The sequence below is a fragment of the Genypterus blacodes genome, unplaced genomic scaffold, assembly GCF_046128005.1.
Source record: "Genypterus blacodes isolate CSIRO-AG114 ecotype Tasmania unplaced genomic scaffold, CSIRO-AGI_Gbla_v1 ptg000055l_1, whole genome shotgun sequence".
Taxonomy (NCBI): domain Eukaryota; kingdom Metazoa; phylum Chordata; class Actinopteri; order Ophidiiformes; family Ophidiidae; genus Genypterus; species Genypterus blacodes.
Window position 1 is genome coordinate 6684707 of NW_027466867.1, and position 24584 is coordinate 6709290.

Consider the following 24584-nt stretch of genomic DNA (forward strand, 5'->3'; position numbering starts at 1 on the left):
CTTCGCTATTAAACTGAGCCTAACAAAGTAGAAATATATCTTGACTTCAGACAGGAGAACCTCAGTCATCATTTTGGCAGCGTTGGGGAAAATGCTTGTGCTTTATTACATATAAATATATATTTATATTTAAAAAGATGACAAAAGAAGAGAAATTAATATATCTAACAGGTGCCAGCTCATTAACACTAACGACCCTCCAGCTCTGCCTGCAGACTCCTGAGAGGGGGAGGGGCCTAACAGAAACGTCACTAACTGTCTCATGTGACATCAACATAACCGCCGTTTAAACGCAAAGTTGGCAGGCCACAACCCTTAACAAACCCTCATGTGACCCAAGTTCCACCTCCTTTCAAAAATATTAAGTTACACAAGGATTTGAAGTCATTATTGTCATTATTTCTAATCCTACAGTTCAATGTGGCTCGCTCACTGATTTAGAATGCTGGTTAAACTATTGACCTGAAAATTATTAGGGATCTCCTGATATCTGAGACACCTGCCAGCCAATCAGAAACAAGTATGCATCTGAACATTACTAGAGGGGCACACAGACAGCTGCCCACCAAGACTCACTGACTTCACAGTATTTACCAAAATAAAACCTGCCTTAATATGTTTTAATCCTCCCGCTTCTTATTAGTATCAAGAATGGGAATAAAAATGTACATTTCTTAACCTACCTACTAAATATGCTGACAAAATAACATGTTTTTTGTCAAAAGTCTGTGACAAAGACAGACACGCCAGGTGACTCCTGAGTATAGCTTTGCTTGGCTGTAGTGGAAACCAAGCTATCGTCTGTCTTGCCCTCCCCCTTTTGGAACAGATTAGTGTAAGCGATCCTCATTTCACATGGTAGGTAACACAACACAGATTATTATTCTCTGCTGCAGGGGTTTGTGTGGACTCTTCCTGTGGCATAAATCATTAAACAGGTGATGGTAACCCATACAGACAGCTCAGTCCTCAGGGCGACAGTGAGGTAGCTGATGCTGAACTCAATGCTCAGATTGTTCACCGTCCAACAAGAAATATGGCAGATATGACCTGTTAAAAATGTAAAATTCGACAAAAATATATTTTGGTAGAGGAAGTTTAAGGGATGACCATGCCGCAAAAACACTACTTGTTTTGTCTACACAGTTTTTTTGGCCATGTGCCACACACATATGGCAAATTAGTCATATCCATTGACATAAAAATGTAGAGTAGGTCATTTACAGTAGCAGTGAGCCAACAGGCACACGTCCAACCAGAAGGAGAATATACTCTATTGGATATAGATTAAATTATCATAATGATGAATAAAGCGCTTCAGTTAATACAGTGGAATTCCGAGATTCCACTATAATTACATGAGCAAAGTAAACGGATTAGTTTGGTAATCTCCCGTTTCAGTAACCCATGGCAACTGCCTCTGTGTCAACACAAATCAAGGACAGGCCAGCCAAGGACTGTGCGGCACCATTGGCCAGCTGAGTGAATGACTCACAAACATGTCAATGTATTATGCATCAGTCAGTTTGCCTTCCGTGTGTTCTTGAGCTCATTTCCAGGTAAGCACAGCTGAGAGGTCGTCTGCCTACTGTGAGGTGCTAAGAAGGTCTAAGGAGACTTTTTTCTTCATATTGGTGAGACAGTTCTTTCAGATCTTCTATTTTGGGATATAGTTCATTAATCTTTACCTTCTTACCTGTGCTTACATCTATATATTTATTCTGCTGTGAACATTTATCTGGTGCCGGGATTTAGTAAACAAGCAGCAACCTGAGCAGAGTCACAAATGGAGCTGATTGGATCCACTCTGACTGCAACATATACTCGGCCAAAAACCAGCCACTTCCTCCCTGCCATTTCCACCATGGCATCCAGCTACCGCAACCCCCAGCAGCAAGCCATGGCCAGTGCCAACCAGTGGAGGGCCAACAGCTACTTCAAGAGCGACAGTGCGCCTCTATCCCCCTTCTCCGTACAGCGAGACAATCTAGATCTGGTTCGAGCCAAGACCATGTTCTACCCATCTAACAGGGCCGCGCTGACCACTCGCTACACCCCTGATGACTGGCACAAGTCCAACCAGATCAACTATAGGGAGTCTGAGTCCTCTCGGAACAGTGCAGAGAGACTGAGAAAAGACACCATGAGGCTGATACAGGATAAGGATCAGCTGACCAGGCGAACGCAGGAGACTACCAGCAAGAACATTGGCGAGCGACTAAATGACATTGTCTTCTGGAAGTCTGAGCTAAGCCATGAAATTGATAACATGGTGACAGAGATAGCAGCCCTTACTGAGGTCAAGAGGAGGCTTGAGAGAGCGCTGGCAGAGACTGAGGGGCCCTATCAAGTAAGGACCGAATGACTTTATTGTGTGTATGAACTTCTCCTCTGTTGTCTCTCTTATGTCAAACAGTGAACAAGAGACAAAAGAAAAGAAGAGAAGGAAAACAATGAAGAGAGCATATATGTGATGGGTACATGTGAATGGAGGCAAAGGGATAACAAACAGAGCAACAGCAACCAAACACAGTCTTGAAATGACAAGACAATGTAACTGTGTAGACTCAAATGACATCAGGGTTGCTGGCAGTGCTACTAGTGGTTTCACTGTTTAGACTGGGAGGGTCTAGGTTGGTTGTAGCAACATAGGTCCTTCACAGCACTTCAAGCATGGCTCTACTCTTACCGAGTACTCACAAGTAGGTCAACCTAATGCCACCTTTAGGTATGTGTTTAACCCAGGGTGCATTGAGGCATAGATGAGCGGTTAACTTGATCTGGCTGGAGATCTGATGACATGGAGAACTTACTAGGTTAAGATCGTGTGGCAGGGGGGATTCTAAGGGAGGTCGACAGGTAGCTGAAATTGGAGAGTGCAGCTCATATACATGGCGGTGATACTTATGGGCACACAGACATAAGCAGTCATGCCACCTCTGCTCAAATACATACTTCTGTTATTCACTATGTATGAAGTGCTCTTTTTTTAGTTATGATTACTTTGTCAACAGGTGTCACAAGAGTGTCTATACCACAGAGAGAGGAGGATGTCAATTGATCTGGTGCATGACGGTGTAGAGAGAGATCTCATTAAGGTAATGCCACAGTAGCAGAGATAGTATGTGTTTACAACAAAATCGCATTATCTATTTTATCCCTACACTTTTACAAGGAAGTGGAAGTCATTAAGTCGTGTCAGGAAAGGATGAGGCGACTTCTGGACAGAGCCATGGCTCAGCTGGCGTAAGTCCTGAAAATGCATGAGCAATATTGTACATAAATGTGATTTCTATATGATTGGTTTGTGCTGTGCCCAAGGTCAAACCGAGCTGCACAGCACGAACTGGAAAGAGACTTGAGCGACAAAGTGACAGCTCAGAGGATAGACGGCAGGTGTCACTATCTGAGGAACACGTCAGATGGTATTGGCTTCTACAGAGGGATCGACAGACTAGACCCTTCGTGAGTTTCAAAGACTATTAGTTTCTTACGATCTGGTTCCTCAAACTGGATGTAAACAAAATGGTTTGCCCACAGCTTATCCATTCACAGATGTATTACCTTCCTTGAATTATTGTCATCCTTTGCTATCTGTCAGGCTCTCTCTGCCTGACTCTTGGTCCAAGTATACAGATGACAACATCCTTCAGTCCCAGAGTCAACGAGCTGCCTCCCACAAGCTCCGGGATGAAATCGAGGTCCTGCTCAACACCACGTCCAACGAAATGTGGAACCAGTTCAACAACGTCAACGTGGCATTCTCCAATCGCATATCAGAGACCGGTGATGCTAAGAACAGTCTGCAGAAACACCTGGCTAAGGTCACTAGCTGTCTCTTGCTATGTTATATGCTTATAGTTTATGTAACCAGCTTATACTCTCAGCCTTTATCTTGGTAAGCAAATTGTTGTCTGGTGTAGTGATTTAACAGGCCATCTAATTAACCCTAATCACGTGAGGGTTTCTAATGCCTCCTCTATTCTTTTCTATTCATGCAACACATCAGTGCATCAGTATATTCAGCGCCAACGACAATAACTGTGCATACATTATATTGTGACATATCAAACCACTAAACTGTATTTACTGTAAAACATTCCTGTCAGACGAGGGGAATGGTAATTGATGACTCTGTCGTTGTTTGTGCCGTCTACTTGGCTGCCATCGGCCCACACTGGATCCCATTGTTCTCAGGGATAATTGCTGAAGTTACAGTCTAAATCCACATCAGCTGTTGCATTGGCATATAAACTGACAGCAGCTGTGATGTGAGGCACACAGTCCTTAATAAACCTCAGTCACCATGAGTTCTGACAAGTAGCGATTCGGTGGAATTAAATAACAGAAAAGGCTTGCGTAGAAAAGGCCACAGTGCAGTGCTGTGCAGCTGATGTGCAGCCAGTGCTGTTTACAGTCACTTCTGCCTTTTACCCTTGTCAATCATTTTCCAATTACCTTGTTTACCAGCCACTGCATTAGCTGATGTTGCATTGATCGGCAATTTTCATGAATGAGTCAGACCTCCTCAATTTTAAATTTAGTAAGTAATTGTTTTTTTTCAGATATTAACAATACACCCTTGTTCCCTCTTCCAGACTCTGCAGGAGATCTTCCAGACAGAGATGCTGATCGAGTCACTGAAGAAGGCCCTGAGGGACAAGGAGAGCCCCCTGAAAGTGGCCCAAACAAGGATGGAGGAGAGAACCCGCAGGCCTAACGTAGAACTCTGCAGGGACAACCCACACCATAGGTAGAACTGGCACGAATCCAAACCAAGTATGATACTAAAAGGCAGCCATAACCTGAAAATGGTCCATTAACCTATTCTGCATCTCTTCTTTCTTCCCTGTGTAGACTCGTGAGTGAGGTGAGGGAGATCGAGGATACCGTCTATAAGCTACGGGAGAGGTTGATGGAGGCTGAGAACACTCTGCAGATCCTGGTCAAAACCAAAATGACCCTGGAGCATGACCTGTCTATCAAGGCCAACTCACTCTTCCTTGACCAGGAAAAGTGCATGAGCATGCGCAAGAGCTTTCCCAGCATGCCACGTTTGGTGGGATACACTTAAAACTGGCCCCTGCAAACTGATCTTTAGAGGACCAATATAATAAAGTATGAATGTATTTATTGTTTTTGAGTGATTTGGGGTGTGGTGTGGCTGCTTTGCATGTAAACTTGATTGTTAAACTGATATTAAAATGTGACTATTTGGGAAAGTCATCCTTCACCTGCATGTATCAATATTGTTACCGTATTGCTGATTTATAATCAATGAGTTTACAATTGTCAGTCATTGAAACATCTCAAAATGTACAAAATGTGCTACTTTATATGTTTATATCCTGATGATATGTCAGCACTATGTGTGAGCCAGGTTGTTCTTTCTGCCACCTAGTGACCAAAACAAACAGTCAAACTCATATGTATACATTTTGGTACTATGTGTGTGCATGTGTATTGCTACTTTAAATAAATAAAATGCCGAAAACACATCTGTTTACAATGTTCGCTCTCATCCCCCACTTTATTCTACAAGCTCATTCACACAGTTATCCAGTCAACCATGTGAATGACTGGGTCAGAAATTGGCGTGACCAGCATGAATCTGTGCAACCTGCCTTGTGTCAGCAGTTCAGGCTGGTAGTGGTGGGGAATGTTTTCTTGGCACACATCGGTCCCCTTAATACCAAATGAGCACCGTTTGAATGACACAGCCAGTCTGCCTATTGTTGCTGACCACGTGCGTGCCTATATGGCCACAATTTACCCATCTTACAATAGCTACTTGCAGCAGGATTATGGTTCCACAAACACAACAATGATTTCAGTGTACTTTCCATCCAATTCATCCTTTGAGATGTGGTCAAACGGGATTTGCAGTGTGAATGCTGACAAATCTGCAACAAATCTGCATGATGCAATCGTGTCAACACGGAGCAGGAATGGTTCCAACACCTTGTGGAATCTGTGCCGCAAGGAATTGTAGATGCTCTGAGTGCAAAGAGGGTTCAACCCAGAATATGGCGTTCTAAATTAAGTGATCAACAACAATCATAAACTATTTAATGTTCATACATGTGCGTACTGCTGTAGTGCTGTGACTGGCGTTTCCTTTACACAACATGGGGCAGCAGAGCACAAACAGGGTTCCTGGTAGCACATGTGACACTAATCTCCAAACAAACAGCCTGGAGTAGCTCACCTGAAACTGACCTGAATGTCACCTTAGGAGAGTAATGACATGTAAGTGACTGATTTTCCAGTTTTATAGCTGTCAGCGGGACTCAAAGGATTAAGATTTTGCCTACACTTTCAGTTTAGTGCACAGTGAACAGATTTATGGTCTGTGAGGGACTTTTGTTTCTTTATCGCCAGCTTCTTTAATGACTGGCGTGGCCCATTTTTCATAACCTCACCCATAGGAGGAGCTGTGCAAACAATTTCAAAGTTATGTAGAGAGCCCCACACCCATCCTATTGGCCTTGGCCCCACCAACCTCTTCTGCACCCGTCTTTCGCCATGTCTTCATACTCCAACATGTGGAATAGATGCACGTATAAATGGTCTGGAATCAATAAAAGAAAATTCAGAGAGTATCATTTCCATTTGTGCACGATGAGCACAAACACACAAACACACACACAGAGCCTGGCAATCCATGACCCCACCCTTCCACTACTACACCTCCTGCAGAACCTTTGGCCTTATTGAGGAATGTAAACTATGCTCACATCACAGATACTGTTTGAATGTAACCTCATCTTTGCACAGTAGTCACCAATCTAGAATCACTAAACTAATCAGCACTATCAGATGTAAGGTAAGGATCTCATATGTATCGCATATCAACGGTAGTCTTGACTGATAGGAAAATGTTCCATGTAAAATTCTTTCTGCTGTATCATATCTTGCTGTATTTGCTGTATTCCACTATAGCACTGACATCAGCACCTTGGGATAGATCCAGTGGAAAGGGGGATATGCAGTATATTCAAAATATGCCTGATATGTTTGAGTGACTAGCCCCAGACAAAGTAAATGGAAGCTGGAGACAGAGGCTGTTTGGAATCATTTCATAATTAAATATGAGATGGAACATGGGATCTATTACACAAAGATAACCTCAAACATATTCTGAAAATCTGGGCTGTTGCTCCACTGGAATCTGTTCAGGGGCCGGAGCATTATAGCAAAAGTATGGTATCGTTGCCAATGTAAACAGAATAGTTTCACTGTAGAGATTCCTTACAGGAGGGTGGGAATGGCCATAAAGATAAATCTCTCATTGTGTGTGTTCCCCTGTGTGTGAAACTTGCACTTTGATTTAGGTGTAATGTTTTACAACTGAGCAATGACACACACACACATGCACAGTCACATTCACACAGAGTTGACGTGTCTACCTCTGCTGTGCAAACAGCATTGTGTTTGACTGCAACCTTCAGGAACGAGTCAATGGGGAGGAGATCTCTGCCATGGTTTCCTATGTGTGCGAGTGTCCTCCTAGTCCCACTCTTGTGCCCGAGCACATTCCTGAGCCCTAGCGTTGCAAAGACAGGCCCCCTGTTGTCTACCTCACATCAAAAGACTTGGTGCTCTCATCACCCCATAATTAAACATACTGACAGATAGCACAGAGTCAAGGTTTTTCTCCCCCCTTATTTGCCTCCTTTGCCTTCTCCTTCCCTTCCCATTGTTCAAAACGACTTCATAAAAGTGTCCGTGCAGTGTCAGTTCAATTAAGCGGAGTGAATCCTTGTTTCCTTCGCCTCTGTCTCTCTCACTCACTGCATTCTGGATGGGGACACAAATAGGCCCTCCTGTTTGACCTCCGCTGCCACCCCCGCATATTGGGAATGTACTCTGGAATTCTCCCCGCAGTCCCCACATATTGGCAGTTTATTTTTATCACCCGGCTCTTGTTATAGATGGCCTGTGCCCTCTGTATTTTATGTTTCTGACATACCATCACACCATACTAAAGAGCTGATCATGGCTCACTTGAGATCAGTCTTCTCTCGGCTGTAGCTCCACTGCAGCAGTGATAGTAGTGGTAAAATCTGATTTAAACGTTTGTAGCCACTGAGATCATCGTGATGAATCATAGCTTATTGTTGGTGTATTAAAGTGATGCATTCTGCAGATATTCTGGAGATATTTGGTCTTCACTTATCAGCTCTGTAGGCCTTTGAATTGGGCAGTGATGGAACCCTGTGCTATGCAGAAAGTGAAAGTTTGCATCTGTATTGTGAAATTGTTGAGAGAACGTGGTGGAGATTTACACGCAGGGCGTTATGGGAATCGTACAAAAAGAGAATAGATTTTTTTTGCAAGGCCTTACCACTGTTACAGCATAACACAGTTCTATCTAGGAATCCACAAAATAGGTTTCGCTTTCATTATTGTATGCATAAAACTTTGCACGGTTGTAGAAATAGCACAGGGTCCATTCAGAGGGCATACAGCCTGGACAATGTTGCCGAAAATGCTTCCCAGTGACCCAGTTTGGACGCAGTTTAACTGAACACACACAGAAACCCTTCCTGCCACTTCCTGCATGAGGCCCCATTCAACTGCCATGTTACTGCTCCCAAAGGGGGACTTTGCTTTAAGCCAGTTGAAAACACAACATTAATTTAAGAACTTGAAATACATCTAATAGAACAGAATGATCATAAAAGCTACCACATAAAAAACATGGAATTTACAATGTAACACAAAATGGAAACCTTTTGAGGATGAAAGTGGAATATAGTTGTCAATGAAAACACGGATATGAGAGGCAGAGATGAATCATGATAACACTTGATGTCTATTTATGGCTCCTTAACATGGAATGTTTCTCTCCTTCTTGTCCACTCAGCATAAATGGCCATTTAGAGTGAACACTAACATCCATGGGAACCAGCACTTCCAGCCACTATTGGATTTATGCCATCAGTTGCTTTTATGAAGAGGCCATTGGTTGCTACATTGTCTGGATTTAAAAGTTGGCCCTTTACTGTAAATTGCGTTAAAACAGGGGGAAACTAATTCTATGATGTGATGCATTTAGCTTTGGGAAGTGTGGAGGCGTTTGTTGAGCAACAGGTTTACGAGCAGCTAAAGATTTCAGACAGGAAGCTGGAGACGTGGAGATATGCTTCATAATATTCTATGTGGTTTCCATCCCAACTGCCATTACTCACACACAGTGGGCTTGTGGTTACAGTTGCTAAGCGTGACTGTCTGCTGATGTTTGCTCACACCAAGAATCTTTACCTCCCTCGATCAATCAAAATTATCATGCGTACGCAATTATGTCACCCGCGGAGGAGCCGTGATAAGACGGGATCACAGGTCAACTCAAGCTCAGCTCAACAAGAGAAAATGGTTTACAAGTGGAGTTGTGCAGGTCATACGGCTCATTAAGCGTTAACTGAGTGGAATTCTGGAACAATCCGCAGCATTGATCTGTGTGTTTTGTCATTCTCTATAGAGGACCGGCCAAAGAGTGGGGAGGCTGGGTGGATGATAAGCATGACACAGTGGCCGAGATGCAGTACTGCAGCTTTTTCCTGCTGAATCATAGTGCGGCGATGATGACTGGAAAACAAATCCAGAGCCGTCAGTATGAGGCCGGTTCCTCTTAAACAAACCAATAAGGAGGTTACATTTATGACCGCACTCCGTCCTCAAATACAGGCCCGTCTATTTTTAAGTATTGCTCTGTAAAGGAAGCCATCATCAGCCATGACGGATTCTAGTGTAAATTGTTGTCTTGCTAAGTTGCTCTCGACACACAGATGCTGCCGTATTCATATCATAGGCGGTCCATTATGTTATTATGTACGGTGCTTATAAAGGACAGGCAGCATTGTGCGCCTCTTTGTTGTCATCACACGTGTCTTGTCTGATTAAAATGTGATGACAAGTCATGTGTTGTGAGTAGCTTCAATCCGACTGACGCACAAACAAGCAGGCTTCATTTACCTCTGGTCCCTCACATTCCCTCCACTCTGTCTATCCTGAGTTTGAATGCAAATGAAACTATTATTTACGATTATTATAGCAGTTACTGGCATACGTACACACTTCCAAACCCTCTCCAGTGTCGAGGGCTTGTCTGTGTCAACCGTATCTGCCTCTGTCTGACTGTGAAGCTGGGTGAGGGGCGGTCCGACTCGCTGTGAGGGCGACAGTAGGAGGGGAGCTGTTGAACTATCTCCCCTGGCTGACAGGAGACAGCACTTCGCATCCTGATAACAGGACACGCAGGGACTGACCCACCTTTGAACTGACAGCTGCCGCAACACCAAACAGAGACAAAAGTCCTGTCCCCTTTGTGGTCAATCGCTGACTCACACAGGCCTCCCTCTTGATGTCCAAGGATCAGAAGCTGGACCCCCAGTCTCAAAGTCTAGACGAAAAATATCCACTGTGAGTATAATCCATTTAATCCTCGCAGGGTCGAGCTAACGGATATTTGAGTTAAGGGCAATGGCACATAATTCAATAGAGGGAAGAAAGATGGGTTATGCTCTGGCTGAGTGTCACAGTGTTTTAAAATCAGTAGGAATGGGATGTAACTGTACCAAGGACATTTTATTGGAAAGATGTAATACATTTAATACGTCAAGCTTTTTTTTCTCAAGCAATGGCAGAAAGAGAAGACGCATCACTTAACTGGATAGCCACATCTGTTTAAACACTCTCCTCCTTGTCGGTATGTGGATGGAGTTACTGTAACTCGGCTGCTTTTGCTCTCGGGATTCATCGCCGTTGGCCGCCGTCCTATCTACGGCTTTGGCACGCACTTGCACTGTCCGTCGCACTAACGCGCGGATAAGTCATGTCATCTTGGCGACCCCAGGTGAAACGTTAGATGCCGTTCCAGACCAGAGCATCATCCAGTATCTAGGGGTCTAAGCTCTCGTTATGTGGCTCTCCCAGAATGTTTGGCTTCGAGCCCTCGTTTCACCAATGCAGTAAACTTAACACTCCCGTGTCCACTCAACCCGCTGATTGTCGGTCTTTTACAAACATTGACATATAAGGGATGGGAATGGGGAGTGCCTCACACCACTACTCCACAGTTTTAACAAGACTTCTTCTGCGTGTCACCGTGTCTTTGCCGCTCCGTCTTAGCGCACAGTTCAAACGAATGCGAGACTCAAGGTGCTTAAGCGGCCACAAAGCTATCACTCAGTAGCACTTCATAGCTGTGTTCTGGTTTTGTAACTGTCGTGAGCAGGGCAAGAAGGCCTCCGTTTTCATGTCGGTGTGGAGAACAGTGGAGGAGCATCTAGGAAGTGTGTGAGAGTGGGTGTTGACAGGGGTTATCTGAGGTTGGACGGCGACTAAGTTCCTCTACCAAGTGTGCATATTGCAATGTGTGTGTCATATAAGGGACGTCATCTTATCGGCACAGGCGCGTAATATATTTTTTTCCGCCCCCAGAAGTGAAACAGTGACAACAACAGATAGAAGCCCATCAAAGAAGCGATACAAAGTCCCCTAAAATTAGCATATTTCTTATTATGTATCAAATCTACATCTTTAACTTTGCTTTAATGGCTTAAGATTCAGTTCAACAAGCCCCCTAGGCATGTAGTGTTGTCTTAAGTGTTGCGAAAAGTAGGATTGTGAAGGAGGAAGAGATAAGGGTGTTCAATCCATCACAATATTTACAGTTTGGACCGCTCCCTATAGCATTTCCGCGAATTCCAAGCATTGCTACACCCATATTTATAGAACTTTATTGCATTCTTGTATATTTTCTATTTAACAAGCCTTGGGGAGGGTGGGGGGGTGGAACGCCCTCCCCACTCCCACTGGAAATGAGTCATGTCAAACAGAGGAGAGCCCCAGATGCTATCTGTGTGCTGGGCATACCCGTCCACACTTTCACACGTCCTGTGAGTCACGAGGCTGACTGCATGACTGCTGTGCGAGAGAGGAGAGGAAAGACCCACACTCCAACATACCACATTGATGTTTGTGTTGCTTTATTACCCTGACAACCAAAAGGCGGACATTACAGATCAGGAGTGCAAATCGGAAGAAAGTTCAAACATACCTTAATGTAAACCCAACAACACACTACTAAAACACTAAATAAGATCAAACTGATGAAGATACGAAACAATCCAAGATCAGAGAGTCTGTCAAATATATCATGTGATGTTATTTTGTTATTTTGATTTAAGTTGTTGCCAGAAAATGACTATAAATAGCTTGTATGTTGTAATTTGATGATACACACGCCTTCTATTTACATATTGACTACTAAATACACACGTAAATACAGTACTGCTATCTAGCTGAGCAAGAAACTGAATTCCAAGTGTTGCCTGTTGTAATTTGTAATAACTCTTAAAACAGCTGGAAAGAGTGTTACTATAACTAAAATACTAAAAATAAACCTAGAAAGCAGAAGTAGCAGTCCTCTTAGTAACACACACACACACACACACACACACAAAACAGCCAAACAATAACCAGTATCGCCCAGCATACATGTAACTATGGCAACCGGGGCGCATTTACGCACGGCGGCGCCTCTCCTCTCCTCTCCTCTCCTCTCCATGCTCCTGGCCGCGGCCCATGCGGAGGGGGTCAGTCAGCCCGTGACGCAGCTACGCACGGAGGGCGTTGTTCTTCCATAATGAGACACTTTATAACACCAGCGTCAGCCCCGGACATCAATCTAGTCTGAGAGGGACGAAGGGACGGAGACTGGGACTACCTACGTACCGCTGTTGGACACTTTAGAGGACACTTTGCGTTCGCGTTTTCCAGGCTTGAAGCTTTATTTTTGTTGTCCTTGTGGGAATACAAGCGCTCGCACTCGAAGTAAGTGGACTTTAATCTGCTGTAAACATCCAATTCAGCTTCACTTAAAGTCATTCCTGCTGGATTAAATCACGGAAACGCGCTTTTCTCTTGGATGCATGCCGATCCATCACCCAAACAACACTGCGTAAAGATGCAGATTTGATTTAGTTCCGTATATTTACATAATGGACATGCACTTTGTGACATTTGCTGTGTTTAGTTGCATTAATTCCGTTTTGAAGGTAAAACATGAAGGTGCACAGACGCTTTAAAAGAACTGAAGAGACTCGATCGATGCTTCGTTGATTTTGTTTCGCTCATTTCAGCAAAAGACCACAGGATTTAATATCCAAATATGAAATTCCTCACATCGAATATGCGATCAATGCTGAGACGCCACTTTGTCTAATGTTATTTGTTTACGTCATGATTTATGATGGATGAACAACACGGACCATTACAGCAACAACAGAGACGGGTGAAGTTTCATTAAGACTGTCTGTGCTGAACGTGCTGCAGCGACACACCTATATAATCTGACACACACACACACACACACACACACACACACACACACACACACACACACACACACACACACACACACACACACACACACTGACTTCTGGTTATTATTGTCCAGATCCTCTGCAAAGATGCTGGTCCTACTAGTGGGAATCGTCTTCCTGCACTTAGCTGCTCTGGTTCTCCTGTTTGTGTCAACAATCGTCAGCGTGAGTATAATTGTCACGTTTCATGAGTTATTTGTTCATTTTGTCCCTCAACTGGCATGGAAAGTAAAAAAAACAAGTGTGTCCATGCAAGTGAAAGTATTCCATAGTATCTGCATGTCAGTAATCATGTGTGTTGTCCCCGTGTCCTCAGGTATGGACAACAGGTGAAACCAGCACCTCAGACCTCTGGATAAACTGCACTACTTTGAATGGATACCACTGTGACCCCGCATCCACCGGAGGTCAGACAGCCGCCTATAACCTTCATACATGAATAATTACTGAACATTACTGAAGTGTTTTTGCATGTTGAATATTTAATTCATTGCTCTGCTGTAAAACACTGCATGAGTTTTTTCCAATCAGTGATCAATCAGTTTTCGAGGATCAATAGTGCCAGATGGAAGCTTGAGTTAAAGGCATTCACAATGACATTCAAAGGGGACTTGAATTTTGTTGAAATGACTTGCTTAAATCCTGCTTTTGCTATGTAGAAGTGGGTGTGTCAGGGCTTGCCTGGGACTCTGCTGCCATCTAGGGTAGAGAATGTGGCATTGCTCCTTTTTGATAGGTTGCCGCTGTATAAATAGTCATGGTGTGATGTCCATATTCAGGTCCCATGTTGTCCTGCGCCCACAGTGAGAGGGGACGGAGCGTTAGGGGAGGTGTGGAACAGGGTGGGGCCGCGGAGAGTATTTTAGATCCGAGCTGGACTCTGTGTGTGTGTGTGTCTGTGTGTGTGTGAGTAAGCGGGGAGACCTTGGACCACCTCATACAGAACATAGCATGCTGATGTCGGGACACGCCCAGTGTCAGATAATAGTGTGGAGTGTTAGTTTGCAAGGAACATTAGGACAATTTAATGCAGCAGCTGCAGTTACAGATTTAGATCAGGCTGCAAGCATTTCATTTGCTCCAGTTAATTGTCTTTTCTTTGCATTAAAATGGAATATGCTCCGTTATGCGTCATGAAGCCTCAAACTGGAGTGAATTGACAGTGATTTGGAGACATTGTAGGTTGATGTGAAACCCCTGCCGTCTCGCCCTTGTGTTTTGCCGTCACTTTGGTGCGGGAGCGCTTAGCTGCAGCCGGTGATGTCATTGGTCTAGAATGAGCAAGCGTTCAGCCAGTGTGTGTTTTGTCAGCGCAGCAGAGCCAACACACTCTGCCAGGTAGTTTGATGGCACAGTCGGTTTGTTTGACTTGCTTTCACAGGCGCACTGACGCATAGTGTTTATATAAGAGGGCGCGTGTGTGTGTGCCCGGGTCTCTGGCTATGGGAGATGGAAGACAGCGGCCTGTCCTCACGTGGGGCCAGGCTCCTGATCAAAAGAGCCGTCAGAGTCAATCAGTTCTCCTCTGTCTTGCTGATTGAGGAGTAATCATTGCGTCATAGTCTCACTTTTTTTGAGGGAGGTTCTGGCATTTCTGATTTTTCTTTGACCTTGCCCAGGAAACAAAATTACTCGCAATGTTTAAAGTTTGATGAGGCCTAGATGACCCATAATGATGCTGCAGTTATCACATGTTTCGCTCCAGAGAAACATCACATCCTCCTTTTTTTTGGACACAGAATAAGTCAGAATAAGAATTTACTCCCTCTAAATTTAGCCATTGAAGAAGCACTTTGCCCTTCCCTTCTACCTTCACTGGCGGCCCTGCAGCACGTAAACACCGCAGAGGCCTTTGTGTTTTATTTACTATTTTTGCAGCTGGAATAGTGGGGGTGACGCAGAGAAAGAGAAAGATAGCAATCTTCAACAGATTCGTCCCTGTTTTGGACTTCTAATGAAAGGCCACAAAGATAAAACGTGCCGTTCATCGTAAACAAGCTTGCTTATCGGAGATATTTTGAGCCCTGGGCCACACCTCGAAAATAGGAAATGCCCCCTGTCACTGTTTCCTACTACTGGTCAGTCAAGGAAGGAAGGAGGACAAGATGTCTGTTTATCACAAAGTCCTCCTATATTGTCAGTATTTATAGTTAAACCCTATTGACAGGATGTGGATGGAAGCTTTGGGTCATTACTCACTGCTGCTGCACGGTATTGTGTAACGTCTGAAAGCGGAATCATTACACGGAAATCTAATTGTTTCTCCCGTAGCTCCGTTACTCTAGGTAATGTCACCGAGCGTCAATGAATCAAGATATTGTTTCCGCTCATCTCTCAAACCCTATAAGCGATCCAAAGATCAGATCTAAAAACTCATAAATAAGGGATGAGCCACAAGTGCTTCAACTTCTAATGTGGTTACTCAAACTTACTTTAAAGTTACATTACTTAATCATCCTTACGTTTTAACGAGTACGAACCAATTATAAATTATGCAGCGTTGCTTTTCTCACGTTGAAAGAGCGCCGAACCACGTCTTTGATTTACATAAAGCAGCTCGATCGATGAGCTGCCGACTCTGGAGGGCGAGAACGGGTCAGAGGCAGTTCATAAGAGGCCTCCGTGTCGTACAGAAGAGAGATGGATGGGGATATTCTGTTATACTTGGAATGAGGAGAAGAGAGGGAGGGTGACAGAAAGAGAGAGAGCATTTAGGAAACCCGAGAGGCCATGAAGGCATCGTACATAACCCTCAAACAAGAAATAGACTCTGCTTGGAAGTCCTGGGATTCCTGGCACACACACACACAGACACACATAATCAGCAGTGATAGATGGTGCCTTGGCCTTCACCATCAATAAAGGTATCTAATGGGTTAATGGCATCCAGCAGCCCAACAAGTATGAGTCAGATCAATACGGTGCATTTAGTCATAGGTCCTGTTCATCTGAGGGGAGCGCCGAGCTTTTAGGAACAAGACACCCAGGTTCCATCTTTATGGATCCATTAAACATTCCCCAGAAGGAAAAAAACCGGCTCGTTACCTTCTCTCAGGGAGGAACGCTTCGGCTCGGCAGACACAACAAATAGTCCCGGCGACTGAGAGACGAGAGATTAGAGAGACGTTGTTAGCGATGAAAGGATTGTTGTGTGGACAATTTAACTTATCAAGTAAAAAGAGCTGCACCAATGGGATGAATCTGTTTCACATCTGAAAGCTCTGGTAATTGATTCATTAAAAATAAAATAGCTCATTAGCCATCCAAGTGAATATCATGCAAAGGAAAGTCGTGATACCACTTCATTCATATCCTGTGATATTTGCCTATTTGAATTGGATTTAAGATCACATTTTGCGTATAGTTCATTTGTGTCAATAGTGATGATTGTGACTCACTTCTTCCTCCTCTCATTTCCATTACAGAATGGATCCAGGCGGTCCAAGCTCTCATGATCCTGGGCATCATCTTCAGCTTCCTGTCTCTCTTCCTCTTCTTCTGCCAGCTCTTCACCCTGCAGAAGGGCGGACGCTTCTTCCTCACCGGCGCCTTCCAGATCCTTGCCAGTGAGTTCACGTGACCTCAGGGCTTCTTGTCCCACGCCGCCATTAACATAAACACACCTACACAGAAAAAACAAAACAATAATAGATGTTTGCGCTGCAGTTTCTATAGACAAATTAGCGAGTGTATCAGTTACTAATGGTTTAATGGTCCTCTTGTGTATTGTACTGGATGCCCTTTAGGCTAGAGAGCTGCACCACTGCCAGTCTATTGTGTCCCCTCTTGGCAGCCCTTTGCATCATCCCAGTCTCGCCCTCTGGGTCCAGCACACAGTCTGGCGTACAGGTGCCCACTCAGCCAAAGCGGGAATGCGGCCGGGCGCGTTGCCAGTCCCACAAGTTGAAATGTCAAAAGGCCTGGCAGAGGAGAGGTCTGCATAACAAACAGATCATGCCATGGGCAGAGCAGGGCGGCGGGGCAGAGCACGAGGCGGCGCTAGAGAAAGAATAGGGGGCTGAATGCAGCGCGGGCTTGTTTAGGGTTCAAGTAAGCGTGACCCCTTTTGATGTAGCGTGCAGCGATGCCTTCTGGGAAACGCTGACCTCACCGGGCCTCCGGGCAGGGATCAGGCGAGGACGCGAGTGCAGAGAGGAGCAGGACGCCCGGCGCGAGTAATCCGATCCGGGTAATTGAACAAGACTGATGCCAGTGTTTTCTTTTTTTCCTCTTCCACGTCTCTGTCTCAGGCCTGTTTGTGATGAGCGGCGCCATCATCTACACGGTGATGAGTCCAGAGTGGGTGCCGGAGACGGAGGCCTTCGGCTACTCCTACATCCTGGCGTGGGTGGCCTTCCCGTTGGCGCTGATCAGCGGACTCATCTACGTCATCTTGAGGAAGCGAGAATGAGCCGTCACTCCGTCCCAGTGCTCCCGATTAACCCCCTGCCCAACCGCAGCCACATCAGCCCCCCCCTCTCCCCTTCCCCCTCCCCTCTAATGTATAAGTTGGGACGCCTGAGTACCAATGGCCCCCCCGGAGCCACCAGGCTAAAACACCTCGATCGCAGTGAGGGGATAACACCAAAAAATCAACACAAGCCAACACAAAAACAACCAATACTGTCTCAGTTAAAAGATGTATATAGTATCTATGGTTTAAAACCTATTTATAACACTTTTTACATATATGTACATAGTTTTTGTGTTGCTCTGTCAACAGATGCCCGTATGAGCTTTGTTTTAGCTGATTAAGTGCCTCAGTGTTCGTTTGTAATGATGAAATAATTAGACGCTATTATGTTGTTGTTTTCTTTTTTTTTTCCTCTTTTGTTTCCGTTTTGGTCGTTGCCAAAGAATTAGCAAAAGACAAAAAGACAAAAAATAGTTTCTTGAAGTATATTAACCAAAGTGCATGTATGAAACTAGGAAGGGTTAGGAAGAGTTTTGGATGGGCTTGCTTTATACAACAAAAACAGAGTGGTAACATCTATGAATGTAGCATAGCCATTAAATCTAGATTTGGTCATTTTCTATTTGTGAATTTCAAAGTTTCAGTGTTTTTATTTTTTTTTGGGGGGGTATTTTTCTATTTCTTATTTTCAACAAAGATGGTGCTATGTATTTATCATTCCTATTACTGATTAGCAGCAATCATTGACAAACTGAGTTACTTTGTTGGTGTTTGGGAGTCAAACAGTTTGCCATGAAGTACACTGAAAGGTACATTTACTTATACTGTGCCTGACAATTGCATGTTTAGGGAACACAGAGCATTTCATTTCACTTTACTTTTATTTTTGTTTTCTCATCAGCTACTGTAAAAAGGAAAATTGATTAGTTGAGTTCGGGGTGCCGCACTGATTGGAGGAAATCATTCAGAACGTCAGTATTATACACGCGAGGAATCGCAGTGACTTTGCCGTACGTACGTCAGCTTTATTCGAGCTTCTAATGATCACGCTCCCTCGTTTGTGCGACTTAGTTTAAGTGTCGAGAAAGCCAAACTGCATCATTAAGAAACACTGTAGGAAAAGACACCCCATAGCCAAAACTGTAGATTTCTCCCATCACCAAATTGAAGCCATATGACAACACCAACGGATACGAGAAATACGTTTAACTGTGTGTGAGCGAAAGGACTGCGGGAGGTCTGCAGCAGTGACGTAAAAATGTCTATTTCACATACTTGAAGATTGACATGCTGCAGCCTCTGCCCACTGAAGTCTAATTTTTATTCTCTTTGTATGAAACTATGTATGTAACACGATGTTGATGACAATCTAGCCTAAACACACTTATTCAATAAAACTAGTTCACTCTTCTCACACTAATATTGTGTATTACACTGTGGCGAGAGGGACGAATTCACACTAACACACGATGCACGAGGAGAGAGAAATGACATCAGGCGCATGTTGGAAGTGATTTTCTAGGGCTATTGTGCTTTGAAACACATTTAGACAAAAGCCTGAACCATTTTGAATTTTTGGATCCACGCTGTCGCCCCGACAAAATGAAATTCATCCTGCAACGTGTAATTTCCTTGTGTACAGTGTTCCCCCAATATTCTAACACGCCACTCACTGTGTTCATACTAACCCTGGCAGATTAAATGAGCCGCTGTGTTGCCTGTGGTTGCAAATGTAGTACGTGACTTGTGTTACACACACTGGGGGGCTGTGACACGGGGGGTGGGTTGGGTGGGTGGGTGGGTGGTTGGGGGGGGCACAGCGCCCGGTGCCAGCTATTCAAAACACGCAGCTAATGTTTCAATGTCAACAGTGCTCTCCTAAAAGCATGTCATCAGAAATGCATTTTGGAACACTGTAAGCGAGGGGGTTTATCCTCCTCCACTTGAAACGTCGCGCCCGAGATCCCGCAGCCCACCAAAAATAGACGTATGTTGTGGTGGAGAAAAGTATTTAATTCAGAGGCTACTACAGCCTCCACTAGCTACCCCGCTGTGTTTGAGCACGAGGCGTGTTGTTGCCTTAAGGGTCCAGTTAGAAGAGGTTGTCTCTAATGACAACTGCCCTCCCTGCTAGATTGTGTAGAGCTACAGAGTCTGACTGTCTATGCCATGTTTACGCCTAAACTTCCAAATGCTCTTGAGATTACCAAAGCTACATTGAGTTTTAATCATTAAAGGATGTTTCTTACCACCAAGATGGATGTTTTCTGTGTCATTTAGTCTCGACTGCACCACAGCTCCTTCAATAAAAACAGCAGCATCCTGGCTACTTTGCACTTTTACAGCTCCATTGCTGCTGTAAATTCACAGATACTGCACATCTAATGGTTTGTGATCCTTTTAGAGGAATCAATCTGTTGATAAGCAGCAGTTCTGTGCTGAGCTGATGACAGATATCCAATGAAAGAACGCTCTTACAGGCGGGAATCGTCTGAGCAGGCCTGAGAGGTCACAGCCTCCCACTGCCCCCCATTAGGCATACTTGAAATAGCACTGGGTCAAATGGGGACACTGTACTGTGGTGTGTGTGTGTGTGTGTGTGTGTGTGTGTGTGTGTGTTTGGGAGTGTCCAGTATAGTATGTTTGTGTGTGGATGCAATATATCAGTGTGTTTTCCTGTCATCCTCTTCATTCCTGGGTGAAGCCATAGATGTGTTTGTTCTGTATGTTACTTGTTAGTTTGCCTACAGCCCATCAGATCCTACGCAATTGCACCATCTAGTGGTAACAAGTAGTAATAGCAATATAGTTTCATTTTCTACGTTTTCTCACTGCCACCGTGTGGTGAAACACGAGCACTACACATAAATCCTGCAACATCAGCTCTGATATTATGGAAGGAGTGGGAAGATGCTTAATGTGTCCCCTGGGCTCAGCAGATAATTTAATTCTTATTGAAGCATGTTAAAGTTCATTAATTTTATATATGATCATTAAGCCTTGTCTACAGCTCAGCGTCTTTGCGGGGGCCGACCCCCTCACCATTAGCATGCATGTATGAGATAGTGAGGGGTGATCTCTCCCTACTTGTCTACTCTCTATTACCCTTCAGTCAGCCTAATGAACGCTCCTCCTACAGTGCCATAATGAAGGCTTTTATGGCACAACACATCATTAGAGGTAAAGGCAGAAGACAAATGGCTCTGCTGTTTGGAGAAAATGGAAGGATCACACATTCAGAAATGAGCTTTGGGGCGACAGAGAACAGTTTTACAACAAATCTAAATATATTAGTGTCTGGACATGAAGCAGATAGATCTAAACCTTCATGTTCTGGTTGATCTATAAACAGATAGTACACAGATTTAGGAGCTGTTCTGGTGCTGACAACCAGCAAATACCTTAAATAGGCAAATTAAAATATCTTACTTCAACTGCTTGAACTTTGAAGCTGTCATTGGATTGTCACTTTTCATCCCAAACCATAAAAATAAAATATATGCATTTGAAAATCGCCTAAAGGGCTCTGACCCCAAAATGTTACCCCATCTCTCTAATGAGAAATCTCTTATTGCATACACACCTATAGCATTCACACAACAAATGACACATTACAAGTGTGTGGTGGTACCCAGCAGACACACACACCAGACAGATTTGTCATCATGACCACACACACTTTGTTAGTCTGGAAAGAGTTTCTGGTCCTTGTCCCATTAAGGACGGGCGATGATGACAGATCCAACCCTCACTCATCACCACCTGGAGTTTGATGGTTGGATGAAGAATCAGAAACTCCTCCTCTCTGGTACCCAGACACACACACACATTTAAAATCAGTGTGCTGTTTCTATCGGTGAGTGATACGCGGTGTTACCTCGGTGCTTTATAGGTGTCTGGGGGTCGCCTCACAGTCTGAATGACGGTGTGCTTATTGTTCTTCCGTCATGGGGTCAAGGACGAGCTTAGAAAATAATCACTTTTCCCATTAATGTCATCCAAACTCCCCCTTTGTCTTGTCCCGTCCCACTCAATGTCACCGTCACCCTCCTGCCCCCCTCCTCCTTTCGCGAGATAATATTTTCTAATTTCTACAACACAATGAGGTGGATGCAAACAGAAGGTCCACCTTAATCTATCACCGCTCCTCGTGGGTGCGGGCGCTGACAGGCACAAAATCGCCGAGCCGGTGGGGAGGAGGGCAACAGACGCAATTAAGGCTCATGAAATGCAAATGGTGCTTTATGTCAGGGGTTGGGTTGGGAGGGGGGTGGAGGCTGGGGGTAGGTGGGGAGTGTGTGTGTGTGTGTGGGGGGGGGGATCGGGCTCTCCTGGTTGCTGCCATCTGCTTGCCATCACCACCAGTGGAAGAACCTCTGGGCCTTGGCAATTTGTAGCTTTAATAATCTTCACCCTCTCGGAGGAAGACGGGCCTGAAGGGAGGAGGGACGGGGGGGCGAGGACGTGCAGCTGGCTAAGATTAGCCTGGTCACATGGTCACGTCTGACCTCTTACGCTTTAGCACGGGCATAAACACGCTGGCATGTTCACACGCAAGCCCGCATACACGTGCGTCTGTCCGAGCACACGGACACGCCGACATTCCCCGCTCCGGCTTCCGCTCCGATACAATACTCGCTTGTAAGCCCATCAAAGGTGACCCTGGTCCCAGGTGTGCTCCTAGGCCAGTGTGGTCCATAAATCCCTGAGGGTGTCTGGGGGTTATTTAGGAACATGATCCCCGGTCGCTGAGGGCCGAGTCATAACCCGCCAACCCTGCAGCGCCGCCTCGAAGGGGTCAAAGTGGACGGGGTGTGTTTTCCCTCCCTTTTTCCCCAGTGACACGGCCGCTCATTTGTCACGTAGAAACGGACCTTATTGAATCTACAGGCTCGCCTACCAGCCTACGCCCCCAAGGTCAAGACTGGGCCAAGGTCAGCGCCGGGAGCACCTGACCTCCGACCTCGTGGGTGTTTCCTCACTTTCCGGGAAATAAAGGAAAGATTGGCAACTGATGTAGTCCCGGACTGAATCAACTTCGGCCTGCGATCATACATCAAAATCACTTACGCCAACACGGACGCACACTATGGGGGCTTAATCATTTTATCTGCGTTGAAAGAGCAAAGAGCGTGACGCGGCGCTCTGGACGTGGCTCAATCAGATGGACAGAGGCTTTGTTGGGCGGTTTTAGAGGAGGCGGCGGCTTGGAAACATGCCTCTCCATCCCTGAATATGGTCCGGGGTCGATGACTTAATCATCGTCGAAAGCAACCGTGGCAGCTGGGGAACATCAGAGTCGACTTTCGTGAAACTCAAGTTGTGCTTTTGACGCTCGTATTGACAGACGGACATTGACCATTCAGTGGCGCTCGCTCTCTCTCTCTCTCTCTCTCTCTCTCTCTCTCTCTGGTTTGGGGCACGATAGGAATCTCTCAGCTCTATAAGAGGCGACGCTCTATTGTAATAATAGCATTGAGAGCACTCGATGACATAATGGTCACATACATCCAAGCGGACAACCACAAAAGTTGGGAGTTATGGACAGAAAGTGCAGAAAGAACGTCTGAGCCATAACTCAGGTTTCTGGCGTTCTGCTCTGCGCGGCGAACAAGCCTGCTCTTCATCTGAACGCGGATAGACAGAAAGACGCAGACAGGCATGCAGACGGCTCTCATGGGGTCCAGTAAAGCTTGATCTTGGACGGATGGACGGCAGTAAAAGACTCAGTGAATGGCCGTCTATGAAGCCTCATAAATTCCCCGGGCAGTAACGGGGGCCTCCTATGGGAATGGAATACTCAGCGCCCGAGTTATTTGGTGCCCGCTCTGCATTTTAAACAGGCACATTTTGAAAGCGCCATTCATCGGGGGCGTTATGAAGATACTTTCTTTTTTTACGATCAGTGCCGTCCAAGTCGAGCGCTGCACACACACACACACGCGCGCAGGGAGGCGAGTGTTTGGGCACGCATTCTTGCACACGGCGAAGGATTGAGAGCAACGCGAAATGACGTTGTGAGCAAGCACAACGGCGAGTTTAACGTCCCGGACGAGGAGAGTTGTCTGCCCGTCACCGAGGGCAACAGGCTTTAAATCAGGCAGACGGAGCAGGAGCGGACAGATATATGAGCCGGAGATAAAAAACTGCTAGGGCAGTGCTGGGATGACAAAGAATTAGAAGATCAAATTCCTCCTCCGTGTGCACTCTTCCTCTGCACCACGCCGGGACTCCCTGACTCTTCAAAACCCGGCGGACGGCAGAGTGCCTCGTCACGCTCTCTCTCTCCGTCTCTCTCTCTCTCTCATCCCGCTTCAGCCGACTCCCGAGGCCCCATTTTGCTTAAACAGTGTTAACTAACAATCCCAATTCTCTTTGAACGTTTCAGCCCCGCTCCTTGTCAGAAGCTTTGCTACTATCAGGACAGTGCGGGGCGCATCTGATGGCAACAAAACCTTTTTTGAAATCTTTTGTTCCAACCAAATTCAATCCCCCGCATCTCAAAACAAAGCCTGTCCTACAACACTAAAGGACGCCCTCGTGATTTATTTACACCAGCAGAAAGGAGTACACACAACATGTAATTATGACATCGCTCCCGCTTTCGATAATTAAAAGCCGAGCTGACAAATTGGCCTAATAACAGATGGTGGCAATCAAAGAAGCGAAGAATAGAAATCTAGATCTAGACTGGTGCTGAAACAATGATTAGTAAAGCTAATTACTCAGCTACTTCTCTGTCTTTACACGTCCTGAAAACAAAAATACACCCGCGTTCA

General features: G+C 45.1%; 2 protein-coding genes across 2 annotated transcripts; both read left to right on the forward strand.

The window, feature by feature from the left end:
• Positions 1–1551: 1551 nt before the first annotated feature.
• tekt3 (tektin 3) lies at positions 1552–5450 on the forward strand. The gene is made up of 8 exons (XM_076152046.1): positions 1552–1634; positions 1756–2350; positions 3015–3098; positions 3176–3246; positions 3322–3465; positions 3602–3824; positions 4599–4753; positions 4858–5450. The coding sequence occupies exons 2-8, from the start codon at positions 1787–1789 to the stop codon at positions 5072–5074; spliced, it is 1458 nt and encodes a 485-aa protein (XP_076008161.1). The 5' UTR covers positions 1552–1634; positions 1756–1786; the 3' UTR covers positions 5075–5450.
• Positions 5451–12668: 7218 nt separating this feature from the next.
• On the forward strand, positions 12669–19216 carry pmp22b (peripheral myelin protein 22b). Its single transcript, XM_076152186.1, has 5 exons — positions 12669–12840; positions 13466–13556; positions 13708–13798; positions 16817–16957; positions 17642–19216. Exons 2-5 carry the CDS (start codon positions 13479–13481, stop codon positions 17800–17802), a joined length of 471 nt encoding a protein of 156 aa, XP_076008301.1. The 5' UTR covers positions 12669–12840; positions 13466–13478; the 3' UTR covers positions 17803–19216.
• The last annotated feature ends 5368 nt before the right edge of the window (positions 19217–24584 follow it).